Raw genomic sequence first — 13,877 nt, forward strand, 5'->3', positions numbered from 1 at the left:
ATGTTTCCAGTTGTATTATATTATGTTTTACATACTCAGTACACATATCGTACTGACCCCCTTTCTCGGGGGGCTGCGTTCATGCCCGCAGGTACAGATACAAATTTTGGGAGTCCGTCAGCTTAGGATTCCATGCAGCTTAGCTGGAAGAGGCTCCATTGTATCGGAGCCTAGTTTTTGATACTGTCCACGGATGTATAGAAATTGTTTTATCCATTCAGGGGTACGGCGGGGGCCCTGTCCCGCCATATGTTGTCATTTATATGTTTAGAGGTCTGCAGACATGTATATGTGAGTTGTGTATGTCAGTTTGATTAAGCTGGGTCTACATGATATATGATATATGTTATTATGTTATGGCAGCCTTGTCGGCTTGCGTGCCCTGTCATGTTGTGATACAAACGAAAAGGGCTACAGTTTATGAAAATGTTATCGCCTAGTGGGGCTCTGTTACATGATATTGTCTTATTCACGATTCAATGTGACCTCAGCTAATAGATATGTGTACGGGGGGTCCAGGTCGGACCCTAGTCGCGGCCTACGGGGTTGGGTCATGACAGACATGTTCCTAGCTAACCCTCAAACAAAAGTAATGACATAACATGGAATAGTCTCAATGTAACATCATAGTTTAAGAATGACAAGAGAAGGAGATATAGACTGGTCTTTCACTTTGAAGTATGAGGACTCACCACATAATCTATGATAGGTCACCAACTAGCTACGAGAATATGATGGAGCATTCGTCCCTACATTGTAATATAATGTAGGCAATGAAATATGTGTTAGTACATTTAAATGTACTAAGTATGTAGGGAATGTAATGCATAATAAAATCATGTTGTGCAAATAACCATTTCAAATAGAATGATAAGAGAGGTAGTAAAATCATAAGTAGTCATGAGAAGGGTCAATGCACAATAAACCATAAGAATATCATGTAAAAGTAAAGGCTAGAATTAGTCAAGTAAATCATCATAAGTGACCATACATATGTGGAATAAAATTTTAACCGAAAATAAGACCATGCGAGTTATAACATGGAATCTCAGTGTCTCTCGATACAAAGATAAAAGGGGATTCAACTTGTCAAGGTAGACTCTATTCCGCTAAGCGGGTAATCATGAACATATGCTATATGTGGATCCACTAGCTAGCCCATATTGACAATAATCCTATGGTGGCAATATAGTTAAGGGACTAGAGATTGCTACTAAGGACCCCTTAAGTCGAGTCCCTACCTCAAAGTCCTCTCGGTGCTAAGTTAACATCCCACGGAATACATATCATCATCATAAATCACACTTGTCATAAATCATAAACTTGTCATAAATGATTGTTCATACTTGTTTTGAAATCATAAACTTATCATGTGGAGAGACAATCAAAAGCTACCAATCCAATTCATAAAACTTGTGCATAGGAATAGCTCATTATCATGTGATTCATGTAATGTGGGTGTAGGCCTTCTATTATCACGAATCTTATTTTATAAGAAATATCATTAGGGTCTTAAGTCGCTATTAAAGATCTTAAGTCACCCTATCATTAGGGTCTTAAGTCACCATTAAGGATCTTAACTCACCCTTATCATTAACTTGCTTGAGCACTTAAAATTTCATAATCATGATTATACTTGAAATAACGGTGAAACCATGGGTTCACAATGAATTGACTTAAAAATCATGAAATTGAATTGAAAACATGTATAATAATATAATTTGAATAAACTCATGCTTAATTCAAAGGAGCATATCAATAGAAGTCAAGATTTAAAAGAACCCACCTTGACCTGCATGATTCCAAGATGAAATTGGAGGGAATTTGCATGTAAAACCTCAATATAACCCACTTTATATTAAATCATACATAATTCATGAAAAATAATATCAATTTGAAATATAATTGAAAGTACTCATCATCCACGACATGAACCATAAAGAGCAATGTAGGAAAATCATAGAAAATTCTTTAGTTCCATGAAATAATCATTAATTTATGTAGAAATAGGTTCATAATCATGATTTAAATCATAGTTTTTGTAATTGAAATTGAGATCACAAAATCCATAAAATACATACTTTAAAATAATTGAAAAAGTTGAAAATGTTTTGGGCTCCATGGGTGAAAGGGGTCCATGAATGAATACCCACATACCTTGGATAAGAAGTTAGAAGAAACTTGAAGAAATTTTTGAATTTTGATGAAGAACTTAAGAGGATTACTTGATTGTCTTCAATGGAGGTTTGAGAGCCTTTGTAGAGAGAGAATTTTTGTAATTGATGAATTGTGAAAGAATGAGGGAGAACGGAGATTTTGGGTAGTTAATAGGGTGGAATTTAGTCTCAAAAAGGTCCAGGTTCATTAATTAATAGGTAGGGAAAATTCCGAAGTGTCCTTACTCAAAACCGAAACTGGACCAAAAATAAGTCTCTAAGTCCGCATCGCGGACCTGATCCCTAGATCGCATTTTAAGAACTTTTCTTCTCCACAATGCGGAGACTTCACAGAATATACTATCTAAAAAAAATTCTGGATCAAAATTATGTGTTTAAGTCCGTGACGCAGACTTGCTCCCCATATCCATTTTTTATAAATTTTCTCTTGGTTCACGGAATAATATAAGTTTGAACTATACGAGGTATTACATTATAATAACTACCTCTTTCATCCTTCATTGGTCATACAAAACTTATGCAACCCCCTTAAGTTGATAAGCCGCCAAGTTCGCCTTCTCCATTGGACTAATACCCATAATCTTGATAATTTTGCTAATGCCCTCAATAATTTCTTATAGATCCTCGTCCACCTTAGAGCCATGAAAATCTTGAGGGTTCATTCGAGTGAAGTCACGAACTTGACTAGCCGTAGTAACCATATTTGGGTTCACAAGAGCTACCGCTTCCCTATTAGCTTGTGCGGCTATGGCTTGGCCAAGAACTTGGAAAATAGCTCAAAACTCCGCATGAGAGACTTGGTCGTTCAAGGGGTCATTTTGAGCTTGTTACTCCTCTTCAACATTCCTTCGCACAGGGATTCTTTGCGGAGGCATATTTTTGTAATCACAAATTGAAAGTGTTAGAAGGAAAATGTTAGAGGTCAACTCTATCGCATGATAAGATCATGAAAGAAGTGAAGTTATTTTTCCTAAATGCCTCATAGCCTTCTATTTATAGATGTGGAGCTCTTCACACCAATGAACAAGAATCTAGTTCACGCGGCATGTTAGACTCCCTAGGACACTTTAAACCTTGTGCTCTAGTACCAAATTTGCCACGATCCAAGTTAGGCCCTAGGTGTGACACGGCGATCAGAATCCGAAAGGACCCCAACCAAGTCTCTTAGCATATCATACATGAGAATACATAAGATAATTAAAGCAATAAGACTACATCATGAAAGCGGAAGTAAAGTCTCAACTCAAAATAGAAAGACAAGATAGACTCCATTAACATCCAACATGCCTCTACTAGTTTAGATGGAGGCGTAAGACAAGCTCCTAGATCACCCATAATAGGAAATAAAAATCACAAGAATGATGAAAAAAATAAATGTCTTGTACTCAAAGCATGAAGACTCACCACTAAAAGAAAGTAAAGCTCAACTCTAGCAATGAGTGGGAGGTGCGAGATGATCGTCGAACCCTACATTATGATACAATGTAGACAAAAGTATGCGCTAGTATATGGAATGCACTAATTATGTGAGAAGTATACATGATTAATAAAAATATGAAATAGTCAATATGAGCATGAGATGCATGACCAATATCGTGAAAATATGAGTAAACTTGAAAACATTTAAATATCATAATCATGTGGTCAATGCATCAAAACATCATCATGAGAACTTAAATCATTTCATATATCTTTGTGTGTGATGGGACTTTTAACCAACATATAAGACCATGCGAGCTATAACATGGAATCGGATATAACTCCTACATCAAGAAGAAAGAGGCTATTTTGCCAAGGTAGACTCCGTGAGAACCTTTCTTTAACATTGAGCTATTTGTGAATCCACTAGTTAGGTCATATTGGAAAAATAAACCTACGCGACCAATGTAGTTAAGGACTAAAGTTGCTAGTATGACTTTCTTCGGTCGTTACTTGAGCTTCCGTACTGAACCCCACCATAAAGACCTCTCGATGCTTAGTCATTATCCCAACAGAAAGTCATAAATCATAGTCATTGATATCATTAGGAGAGACAATAATAGATGTCAATCCTCATTAAAAATAATCATAAGAGTAGCTCATTAACACGATTGATTCATAAGAATCCATGAGTAAGTGAGAAAGTTTTTCACCTATTTAATATGAGTATGAGAGAAAAACCCATCACAATCTTTATACTTTACTTGAAACATCATTGAAATCATAATTCATCATCATTCATTATTTTCGTGAGTCATTCATAAGCCTTGATAAAAATTCATAGATCATTCATAGAAATTTCTTTATAAATCATGATCATAAATCCTTCAAATCAAACTTGAAAATAGCATATAGCATGGGTCCATGACAATCAACTTGAAATCATGCAATGTGACTTGAATTATGCATAATTTGATCAATAATAATATGATAGATCATAATTAAGATGACCTAATGCAATTTTTATGAAAATTAGGGCTTAGAAGAAGAATCCATAAAGAGAATTTGAGAGAATTGGGACTCCATGGGTGGAAGAATCTATGGATGAATTCCCACATACCTTACACTATAAAAGCTCTAAATTACACTTGAATTGGAGACTTGAGCTTAAAACCCTTGAAATTCTTTGCTTGAGGAAGAAGAAGACCCTTGGGAGAACTTTTAGAGAGAAGATTTGTGATTTGGGTGTTAGGGAGTGAATGAGAGAGTTAGGAGGGTTTAGGGTAGTTAGTAGAATAGGACTGCAGCCCAAAAACCATCCAAATACATTAACGAACCAATAGGAAAAAGACCCAAATACCCCTTAAACTTAACTGAACGGGTAACTGCATAAAAGGTACCCATGGCCTGTGAAGCTCACCTAGTCCGTGGTGATGGTCGTGAACATGAGGGGGAACTGGACATGGATGAGTTGACTTCCACGGAGGTCACTACGGTCCATGATGGTCATGATGATTCGTGAAGGCCCTCGTGAAGCTGGCTCACTCCAAAGCTTGTGAGGGTTGAGTTCCACGGACCATTTCACGATCTGTGAACATCACTATGGGTCGTAGACCCTTTCATAGTCGTCCATCCAAACTTGGGGTCTTGAGGGGTCAGGTTCACAGATGTTCTCACGGTCAGTGGTTCGCACCAAGTGTTGTGGAGCCCTCCGTAGACCATTTCCCCAAAATTCCCACTTACTAGTGCCCTTCTATGACGATTCTCCACGGCGCATGAAGAGCAACATGGCCCGTGAAGGGCTATGTGAAGGACCACTTGGTGCCAAAAAGCTGCATTATCCTGTGATTCCCTGTTTAAATTTCATTTTCCCTTCTTTCCAACTTTTGTGGTATTACAACAATCCAATACCTTCTCATCTTGATTAGATGTATCGTAGTTTGTTCCTAAAGCCCATCACGTAGTCTTTGCCCTTATGTGTCCCATATGCCACTTTTTCCTTCCAAATTTGAGAGGCTTGTTCAGTCGTAAGCCAGATCGAATTGCCCAAGGATTCTTGAGTTTGGCTCAACTCAAGCAATTGTCCTTCATACTCTCTCTACATATTAAAAACAAAAAGTTAGCATCAAAGTATATACATAATAGATGCACTAATTTTTATCTTAAAATTTTAAATAAACTTACATAAACTTGTTCACCCATTTCCTCAACCCATTAATCCGGATCCGACGCATTAATCTTCTTCTTTGTATGAGTCCTCTTGAAAACCTCATTTTCAAGGGAGAGGGGAGGGGAGGTTCCCCAATAATTTTTTCTACAAATAAAATATAATTCTAGACGATAATCAAGTAATATTTAATCAACTTTATTTAAACCTATAAATTAGAAGTATAAATTTAGGGAATTACCATTTTCCTCGTTATTGTTCCAATGCACTTTGCACCCCCAGTGTGCAACGAGCCACCTTAATACTGCTTCTAGCTTTCTTGGTTTGTTCAGATAAAGACTTGAATTCTTCAGTAGCCCAATATCGACAAAAATCCTCAAAGACATTTGGAAAAATCCAAATTCCACATGTTTTTATATCTCGTACTTTTTTTAGCCACCTAGACAGTCTCACACTTGCTTTTCTCTCAGAAATGATCGAAATGACTATATTATACTTTTGCTTCCAAGTACACATAGTCTGAAAATAAAGTGACTAGCATTAGATGGTTAATAAAGTATACAAAATACTATTAAACTTGAGTAATATATATATATATATAACTAAATACCTTAAACTCATTAAACATAGTTTGGTATATCCCCTCTAGAATCTCTCACCAAGAGTGATAAAGCTCCATATAAAGCCTCCTAACACTCTTCGATAGAGCCCTAATAGCATCCTTTGGGGGATGCCACCTGCAAAACACACAATAAACATGTCATTTAACAAATAATTAATATAGAAGAAATAAATAAAATAAACAAATTAATATTTAACAAAACACACTTACAATAATCCATCAGACTTAATCATCACTCACTCCACCAGGCCTGTACCTCTCTCTCCAACTGCTAAATCAAGCGGATTTTCCTCCTCATCGGGTGTAGCAACAAGTGAAGGTGAAGGTGTAGGTGATACTCCGAGATTTACATAACGTTGAGTCATTAGAGGAGTATCAGTCATAACACCTGACTCATAATTGAATTTTTTATGTCTCAAACCCGGTAGATGGGGGGACGTAGCGGTGGAAGATGGAGTACCATATGATATCCTATTAGATGCTAATGGTTGTGGTTGAAGAATAGTATGTGTGATGAGTTGGTATTCTATCAACTCATTAGACTCAATTCATGAATTCTTAATATATTTTAATACTAATTGAAGGGATTTTAGGTCATAGTTCTCTTATATGCAGGCATTTCTTAGAAAAAATCAAGTTTGATGAATTTGGAGCTTAAAATCACTGAAGCACACTGACGAAGGAGCAGGCGTCCGCCAATTGGCGTCTCGTCGACTAAACCTGACTTGATTGGAAAAAAACTGTCTAAACACCGGCGACTTATTGGCACTGTACAATTCCTGATCGGCATTTTGCTAACCCCAGCGCAGGTGATACTGAGAGAATTGAAGGTTGAAGCAGTAATGCAATTGGCTATACACAATTTTGGATTTGTGTTCCACCGATCCAGCACAAGTCAAAGACCGGAACCTTAAGGAAAAAAACATACTTGGAGGATAAAATACTTTCTTTGGAAGGTTCCAAGATAAAATAAAGATTTGAGTAATTATGTACTTTTATCTTCTTCCTAATTGAAAAGAGTCTAAAGAGTTACATTTTTTAATAGTGATAGAAAAAGCTATGAACTTTTCTTACTTGTGAAGGAAGAAAACTCAGATGTGGGATTCAACATAACTAAACGAAGAATCCTATTTCCCAGACAAAAATAATTATTATTGCAACCAAACGATTCAACGTGTGGGAGATTCTAACCATTATACTTTCTTTCTGTATGACTTTCACAAAAGACGTGGATCGCCACCCTAACGCAAATTTTGTGGAGAGAGTGCTTCAACCATATTATTCTAGACCATACACAGTAGGAAGATTGGAGTTCAATGTGATGCTTGAAAATCAAGGGGATGCAAACAATTCTTCTTGCTAATATATTTTCAGTTAATGAACAAATTGGTCGATATTCTCAAAGTCACCACTACAATGAAACTCAAAGAGGAAGTATAGACTATATACAATATTTGGGCAGGAAATACAATATTGAGATCTTCCCTCTCGTCCCTTCACAAAAGTGCATAGTAAGATAGTTCATAATTGTACATAAAATGTAGTTCACCCAATGAGACAATGTTAAATTAGATATCTGCTTATCTCCAACACTGCTAATTTTTCCTCCCAGAGTACACCCATGTCTGGGTTCTCACTTCTCTAGTTCTTCCATAGGTTCTCCAATGGTAAACATTGAGAAGTTCCCATAGTCACTCATTGCAGCTGGATCCCTATGTTTCCAACATTGCATCATAAGTAAACAATTTTCTGTAAGAGTGAAGATTAATAATCCTATTCAGTTTTGAGAGTGAAATGAAAATGTAGTTTGAGAGTAAAAAAAACATACAGAGAAGATACTTTTCCAATGTCTATGTTCAAATATACCTTCTGAGGTTCAGTGAGTCACTCAACTATTGAACAACAGTTCACAGTTCAGCACAAATCTAATTAAGATTAGAACTTTTCAGGAATTGTTAAAGTATTTACACTTGCTTGAATTTTATATAAGCAGTCAGCTTTTCTATAACTAGTCGACGTCTACATTTCAATGAAGATCATATGGGTTTCATAATTCAGAAATCTTATTATTGAAAACCATATAATCTTCATCTAAATTTTGAAAACCATGTGCACTCAACTTGTTATTTGACATAGTGTTAGGTGACCAATCAGGACAAGGGGGAACAGAAACATAGAGGAGACAATCGAGACAGAAAAGCATCACCTGATCATTCTTTTTTCTTCAAAAATAGTCTTCAAACAGTGGAAATTGATGATACTTGATTCATATTCATAACTTGGAGGCAGTAATATGAAACTTACAATGGATTAGCGCAAGCACGTGACCCAGTCATCAAGAGAGCAATGTTCCACAATTGATGTGGGCTCAGACTTATAGACCCGATTTGGGGGTTTCAGCTACTGCAGTTCCTTCAGCTGTTTTAAAAAATCATCATGTGAATGAAGTGCACAGCAAGAGGGAGGGGAGTATAAAAATGAATGTTGATGGTGATGTTTAGGACAAAGGGATCGAATAGAATATTGAAAAAATGAAATCCGTAGAGGAGAAAATCACTGCCTAATATAACAGATGAGAGAGATGTTTCTAGTGTTTCTCAAAATAAATTGGCTGGTCAAAATTTAAGAATCCATATATCAAAATAGGCTTACCTGGTGAAGGTGGCTAATATTTGAGTTCTTTCACCAGGTAGCTAAAAATATTAGCTAGTTCGTGAAAGAACTCAAATGTTTCAATTTTCATGTATGCATCTTCTATCAAATCAATCTCTGGCTTTTTAATTGAAAAAGGAAGAATGAAACTGAAGTGCATCCAAAATATTATATTAAGGCCAGATCAGGAATGGAGCAGTAGCAAAAAAAGTGACAACGACAACTTTTATAAAACTGCAAAGAGTGATTCATTGTCCTGTATTGGCACAGAGCTCCATTTGCTTGCATCCATGGCAGACCCAATAATCATTTATGGCTTAGAAACTAGATATGCTTCCTTTATCTGGATGCATCGTTTAGTTTTCAAGGGGATCATGTTTTGCTACCAATTCCCTAAACTCACAATCCACTATCGCGAAGAAAGGAACATCCAATTAATAGTTTCTTGGAACATCCAATTAATAGTTTCTTAGTCATCCAAAATACCATTTTTGGGAGTTTGAAGACATGATATACTTCCTTGACCCCACCCTTTCTGCACCCGCTTCAAATTTTTCAAGGCTGCTGCACTTCCATCATCTCTGTCAAAACAGGATAGACAGTTAAGGAAATATCATGAAACACTATGAAGAAATTTCACAAAGCAAATTAAAGAATAATCTATCAAGAGCCAGTTTAGTCAAGGTATCACATAATAATGGAAACGATAAGATTCATAGAGAACCACATCTTTTGTAGGCTTTCCACCTTCTGTATACCGCTTGTATAACAGGGTTCTCCATAATCAGTAAATTATCACTTCAATGGGAAAGTAATGGAAAGGGACAGAAGAAAGAAGGCAAAACATGAGCCATGACAATGACAGAATCCATATTCCAAACTACGTTGGCTTTACCTAACCAAGTTTAGGCTAAACATGCAGGGATGAATCATACTCACGATGATCCTATTAACCAGAAGTGCGACACTTTTTCCTTTTAATATTCTTCCTCCACAGGATTCATATTTTTTCCTTTAAATAAATTGGCATATGACATGATTTCTCATAGATCCAGAAGTTCTACAACCTAATCACTTTAAACAATGTTACATGTTGCTAAAGGTTTCATTTATAGAGTGCTTAAGCTCTGAGCTCCAGTTATAGCTAGGGTATGAAATTTGTCGCTTAAGTAGTGTTTTACCAAAGGTACTAAGGTACTAAGGCATGTGCCCCATCTCCTGTTGGTCCTGTTGACTATATCTTTAAGAGGGCAAATAATAGACAATAAATCTAGTTGGTAAATTGCTACATATCTGTTAAAGAGTGTTACAAACGTAATTTGTGATTACGAATAAGATTTTTTTAAAATAACCATGGTGTCCGGGACAACTTACATGCACCTCGACTAATTACACATATTTTTTTTCCATTAGCGGTTTCTTCATCAAGGACCACTTTAGTTTTGCTTTGTGCTTAAAGCTCCAATAGACTTTGGTGCTTTCTGCCCTATTCGCTTTTGACGACTCTGAGGTTACCCCAGGTAAAAGCTGCTCTAGTAAACTCAATGTATTCACCTTTTGAGGTAGAAACAACTAAGTTTCTAAATAGTAGAGGACCACCTAATCAAACGGAAAAATATGGATAAAGAAGATGAACTTAAACTCCTTACCTGTGAACAATTGCCTGCCAACCATCTCCGCCATATTTACTTCGCTTTATGTGATTTAACTCCCTATAGTTTTGGTAAGCTTTATTACCCACCTTACCTTCTGAAACCATCTCTAGCATCCTCTCCGCTAGTTCATCTGCCTCATGCTTTTGTCCCAATTTATGTAAGCCATCAATAACTGGCATGAAGGATGCAGGATCAAACCCATACCCTATGTGCATCATCTTGGTGAGAATATCATGAGCACCTTTTAAATTCTCCACCTTACAGAGCTTGTCTATAAGATCTTTGTAAAGGAAACTTCCTAGATCTAAGTGTTTGTCTATTGCAGTTTCCAGAAATTTCTTAGCTTCCAAGATTTCACCGCCAGCAAGAAATTCATTGAATATCAGTGCGTAGAGCGCTTCACTGTGACCACATATACTGGAGGCTATATCAAATGCCTCTTGAGCTGGTCTGAACTCACCAGTCCTGCAATATGATTTAATAAGTAACTCAAAGGTATGAATATTAGGAATTATTCCTTTCTGAAACATTTCATTCAAAAGAGGAATTGCTTCTTCAGTTCTCCCAGATTTGCATAAACATCCAATCATGATATTGTAAGTGTAAACATTTGGAGAAATTCCTTTTTCTCTCATTTCATCCATCAGGCCACACATTTCAAATATTTGATTTTTATTCCCCAATCCGAGTATCAAAGAATTATAAGTCCGTAAGCTCTTTTTACAACCTTTCTTCTCCATGTCCTTTAGAACTTGAAATGCAGATGATATCTTTCCTCCTTTACACAAATGATGTAAAATAGTATTGTAAATAATTGAATCAGGGTACAACTTCTTTCTCATCATCTCAATAAACTTCTTCTTAGCTTCATCAAGCTTCCCTTCTCTGAATAAACTGTTAATAATGGTTGAATAGGTGATCAAGTCAGGCAGACATTTCCTACCATGATCATCTTTGTTAACCAAACTCATAAACGAATTTCCAAGATCGCCAAGGGCAACACTTCCATGACTCCACATTTCACTCACAATGTCAACAGCTTTGTCCACCTCTCCAGTTCGGCAAAGACCATGAATCACGATGTTGCAGCTCACAGTATCCAGGCCATAACCTCTCTCATTCATCTTCTGCAGTAACTGTTGTGCCTCTGATACTTTCCCTTCTTTCCACATGCTATGAAGTAGAGTATTACAAGTGTATTTATTTGGAATGCATCCACTATTCATCATCTCATGCAGAATATTCTTTGCCTCAGTCACTTTACTTTTTGTGCAGTAGCCATGGAGTAGAGTGCTATACGTAACTGTATCTGGGAATATACCATCATGTATCATTAAGCTCATCAACATTTTCGCATCACCAAGCATCCCATTCTTGCAGAGGCCATCAATCACGATGTTATATGAATAAATCGTGGGATCTACTCCATTTTGGGACATTTCTTTCAGAACTGTTTGAGCCTCCAACAGCTTTCCATTCCTAACCAGTCCACACAACCAGATATTGTAGCTCTGCACATTAAAGAAAATATCATCTTTCTTCATAGATTCTGTCAGTGTCCTTGCTTCTTCCAGCATCCCTTTCTCACAAAATCCCTGCAACATCAAATTGAAAGTTACAACATTAGGCCTTGGCAAGCCGAATACCTCATCGATTTGCATATCTCTGAAAATTCTCGAAGCTTCAAGAATCTTCCCCGAGTTGCAAAGAGCTGAGATCCTAGAATTGAAGGTAACAACATCAGGAACTAGCCCGTCCTCCCTCATCCTCTCAACCAACCTCTCAGCCTCATCAACGTCGCCTTTCTTGCAGAAACTTGCTATTAGAGTGTTGTAGATTATCACATTAGGACAAACATCCATCATCCTCATCCTATCCAGAAGTTTCAAACCATGTAAAGAAAGTCCAAATTTGCAATACCCACGGATCAAAATCCCGAAAGTGAACTCATTGGGCTGACACCCTTTGTTAGGCATAACATCAAACAGGTGGCGGGCATCTTCCAAACGATCCGAATTACAGAGTCCATCAATGAGAAGATTGAAGGTATAAGTAACAGGGGAAACGGAAGCGGAAATCATATCTTCATACAACCAATACATAAAATTGGGGAAATCAAATTTTAAAGATTTCTGTATAAGCAAATTGTAGAGTGAGACTTCGGGTGGTGGGTGATGAGAGCGAGTAGAGCGGAAGAGAGAAATGGCGTCATGAATGTGGTCATGGGCAGCTAGGAGCTTGACGATGGTGTATTGAGAAGGAAGAGAGATATGAGGGGATAGAGAAAGGAGGAAAGAGTGAAGTGTGTGTATTTGGGTAAGCATTTGGTAACGGAGGAGGATGCGGGTAAGGGAAGGAATTGAATGGAGTGGGGGATTGGGGGTAGACAGAGTGCGTCTCAAGAGTTGCCATGCCAGCTGAGGATTGCTGCTGTTCTTGATTAATGCTTTTGTTAGCCTTTTCGTTTGCTGCTCCATCTAACACTTGCTTCTTCCTCACATTTCACTTCAAACCATACTATCTCTATTCTGGTCTTAGATATCCCTTCTCACACACAATATATCAAGGAGAAAACAGTGTAAAAGACCACAACTTTCCTATTTACTGGAGAAAATTGTGGGAGGTGACAAAAATGTTTTCAATTAAAAAAATGTGATAATTTTGACAAGCCAAGGTTAAATTTTTTATAAATTAGGGATTAAGTTAAATAGTGGGTAAAATATATTTTTTTCAAACTTCTTAAACTTTAATACAACAACAACACATCTAGTCAAATCCTACAAGTGGATCTGGGTAGGATAAAGTGTACGCAAATCTTACCACTATATCATGAAGATAGAGAGACTGTTTTCGAAAGACCCTCGGCTAAAAGGTATTAGCCCCAAGTATGTAGACTATGTAGACTTTTTTTATTAGTAATCCTTTTCTAGTGTGTTGAATGTAAAATTGGTAAGTTAATTTCACCTAAGTCCTCGATCCAGAAAATAAGTGGATTTTACTATGCAATTTGATCCGTCTACGAGTGTATGCTTTACTAATCCTTACCAATAATTCAAGATAATTAGATGAGGATGATTAACCCCAAATCTCATTGTTTAATCACTTTTCCCATCCGTTACCTCCTTAATCTGGCAAGTAGGAATAAAGAGAGTTCTAATTGCCCACCGTTAAAAAGTAATAAAAAT

The 13,877-nt window shown here is 36.9% G+C and overlaps 1 protein-coding gene across 4 annotated transcripts; it reads right to left on the bottom strand.

Annotated features, from left to right (window-relative positions):
• Nucleotides 1-7,717: 7,717 nt before the first annotated feature.
• Nucleotides 7,718-13,272, bottom strand: LOC129873084 (pentatricopeptide repeat-containing protein At2g17140). Of its 4 annotated transcripts, none has more exons than XM_055948086.1 (4): nt 10,687-13,272; nt 9,524-9,618; nt 8,690-8,803; nt 7,718-8,097 (listed from the first exon to the last, which is right to left on the bottom strand). In XM_055948086.1, the coding sequence occupies exons 1-3, from the start codon at nt 13,167-13,169 to the stop codon at nt 8,760-8,762; spliced, it is 2,622 nt and encodes an 873-aa protein (XP_055804061.1). In that variant the 5' UTR covers nt 13,170-13,272; the 3' UTR covers nt 7,718-8,097; nt 8,690-8,759. The 4 variants fall into 4 exon arrangements, with proteins under 4 accessions (XP_055804061.1, XP_055804060.1, XP_055804062.1 ...); XM_055948085.1 differs by having other exon boundaries at nt 7,718-8,134; XM_055948087.1 differs by having other exon boundaries at nt 8,592-8,803.
• Nucleotides 13,273-13,877: the final 605 nt, after the last annotated feature.

The sequence above is a fragment of the Solanum dulcamara genome, chromosome 11 (genome assembly GCF_947179165.1).
Source record: "Solanum dulcamara chromosome 11, daSolDulc1.2, whole genome shotgun sequence".
In the NCBI taxonomy this organism is placed as follows: domain Eukaryota; kingdom Viridiplantae; phylum Streptophyta; class Magnoliopsida; order Solanales; family Solanaceae; genus Solanum; species Solanum dulcamara.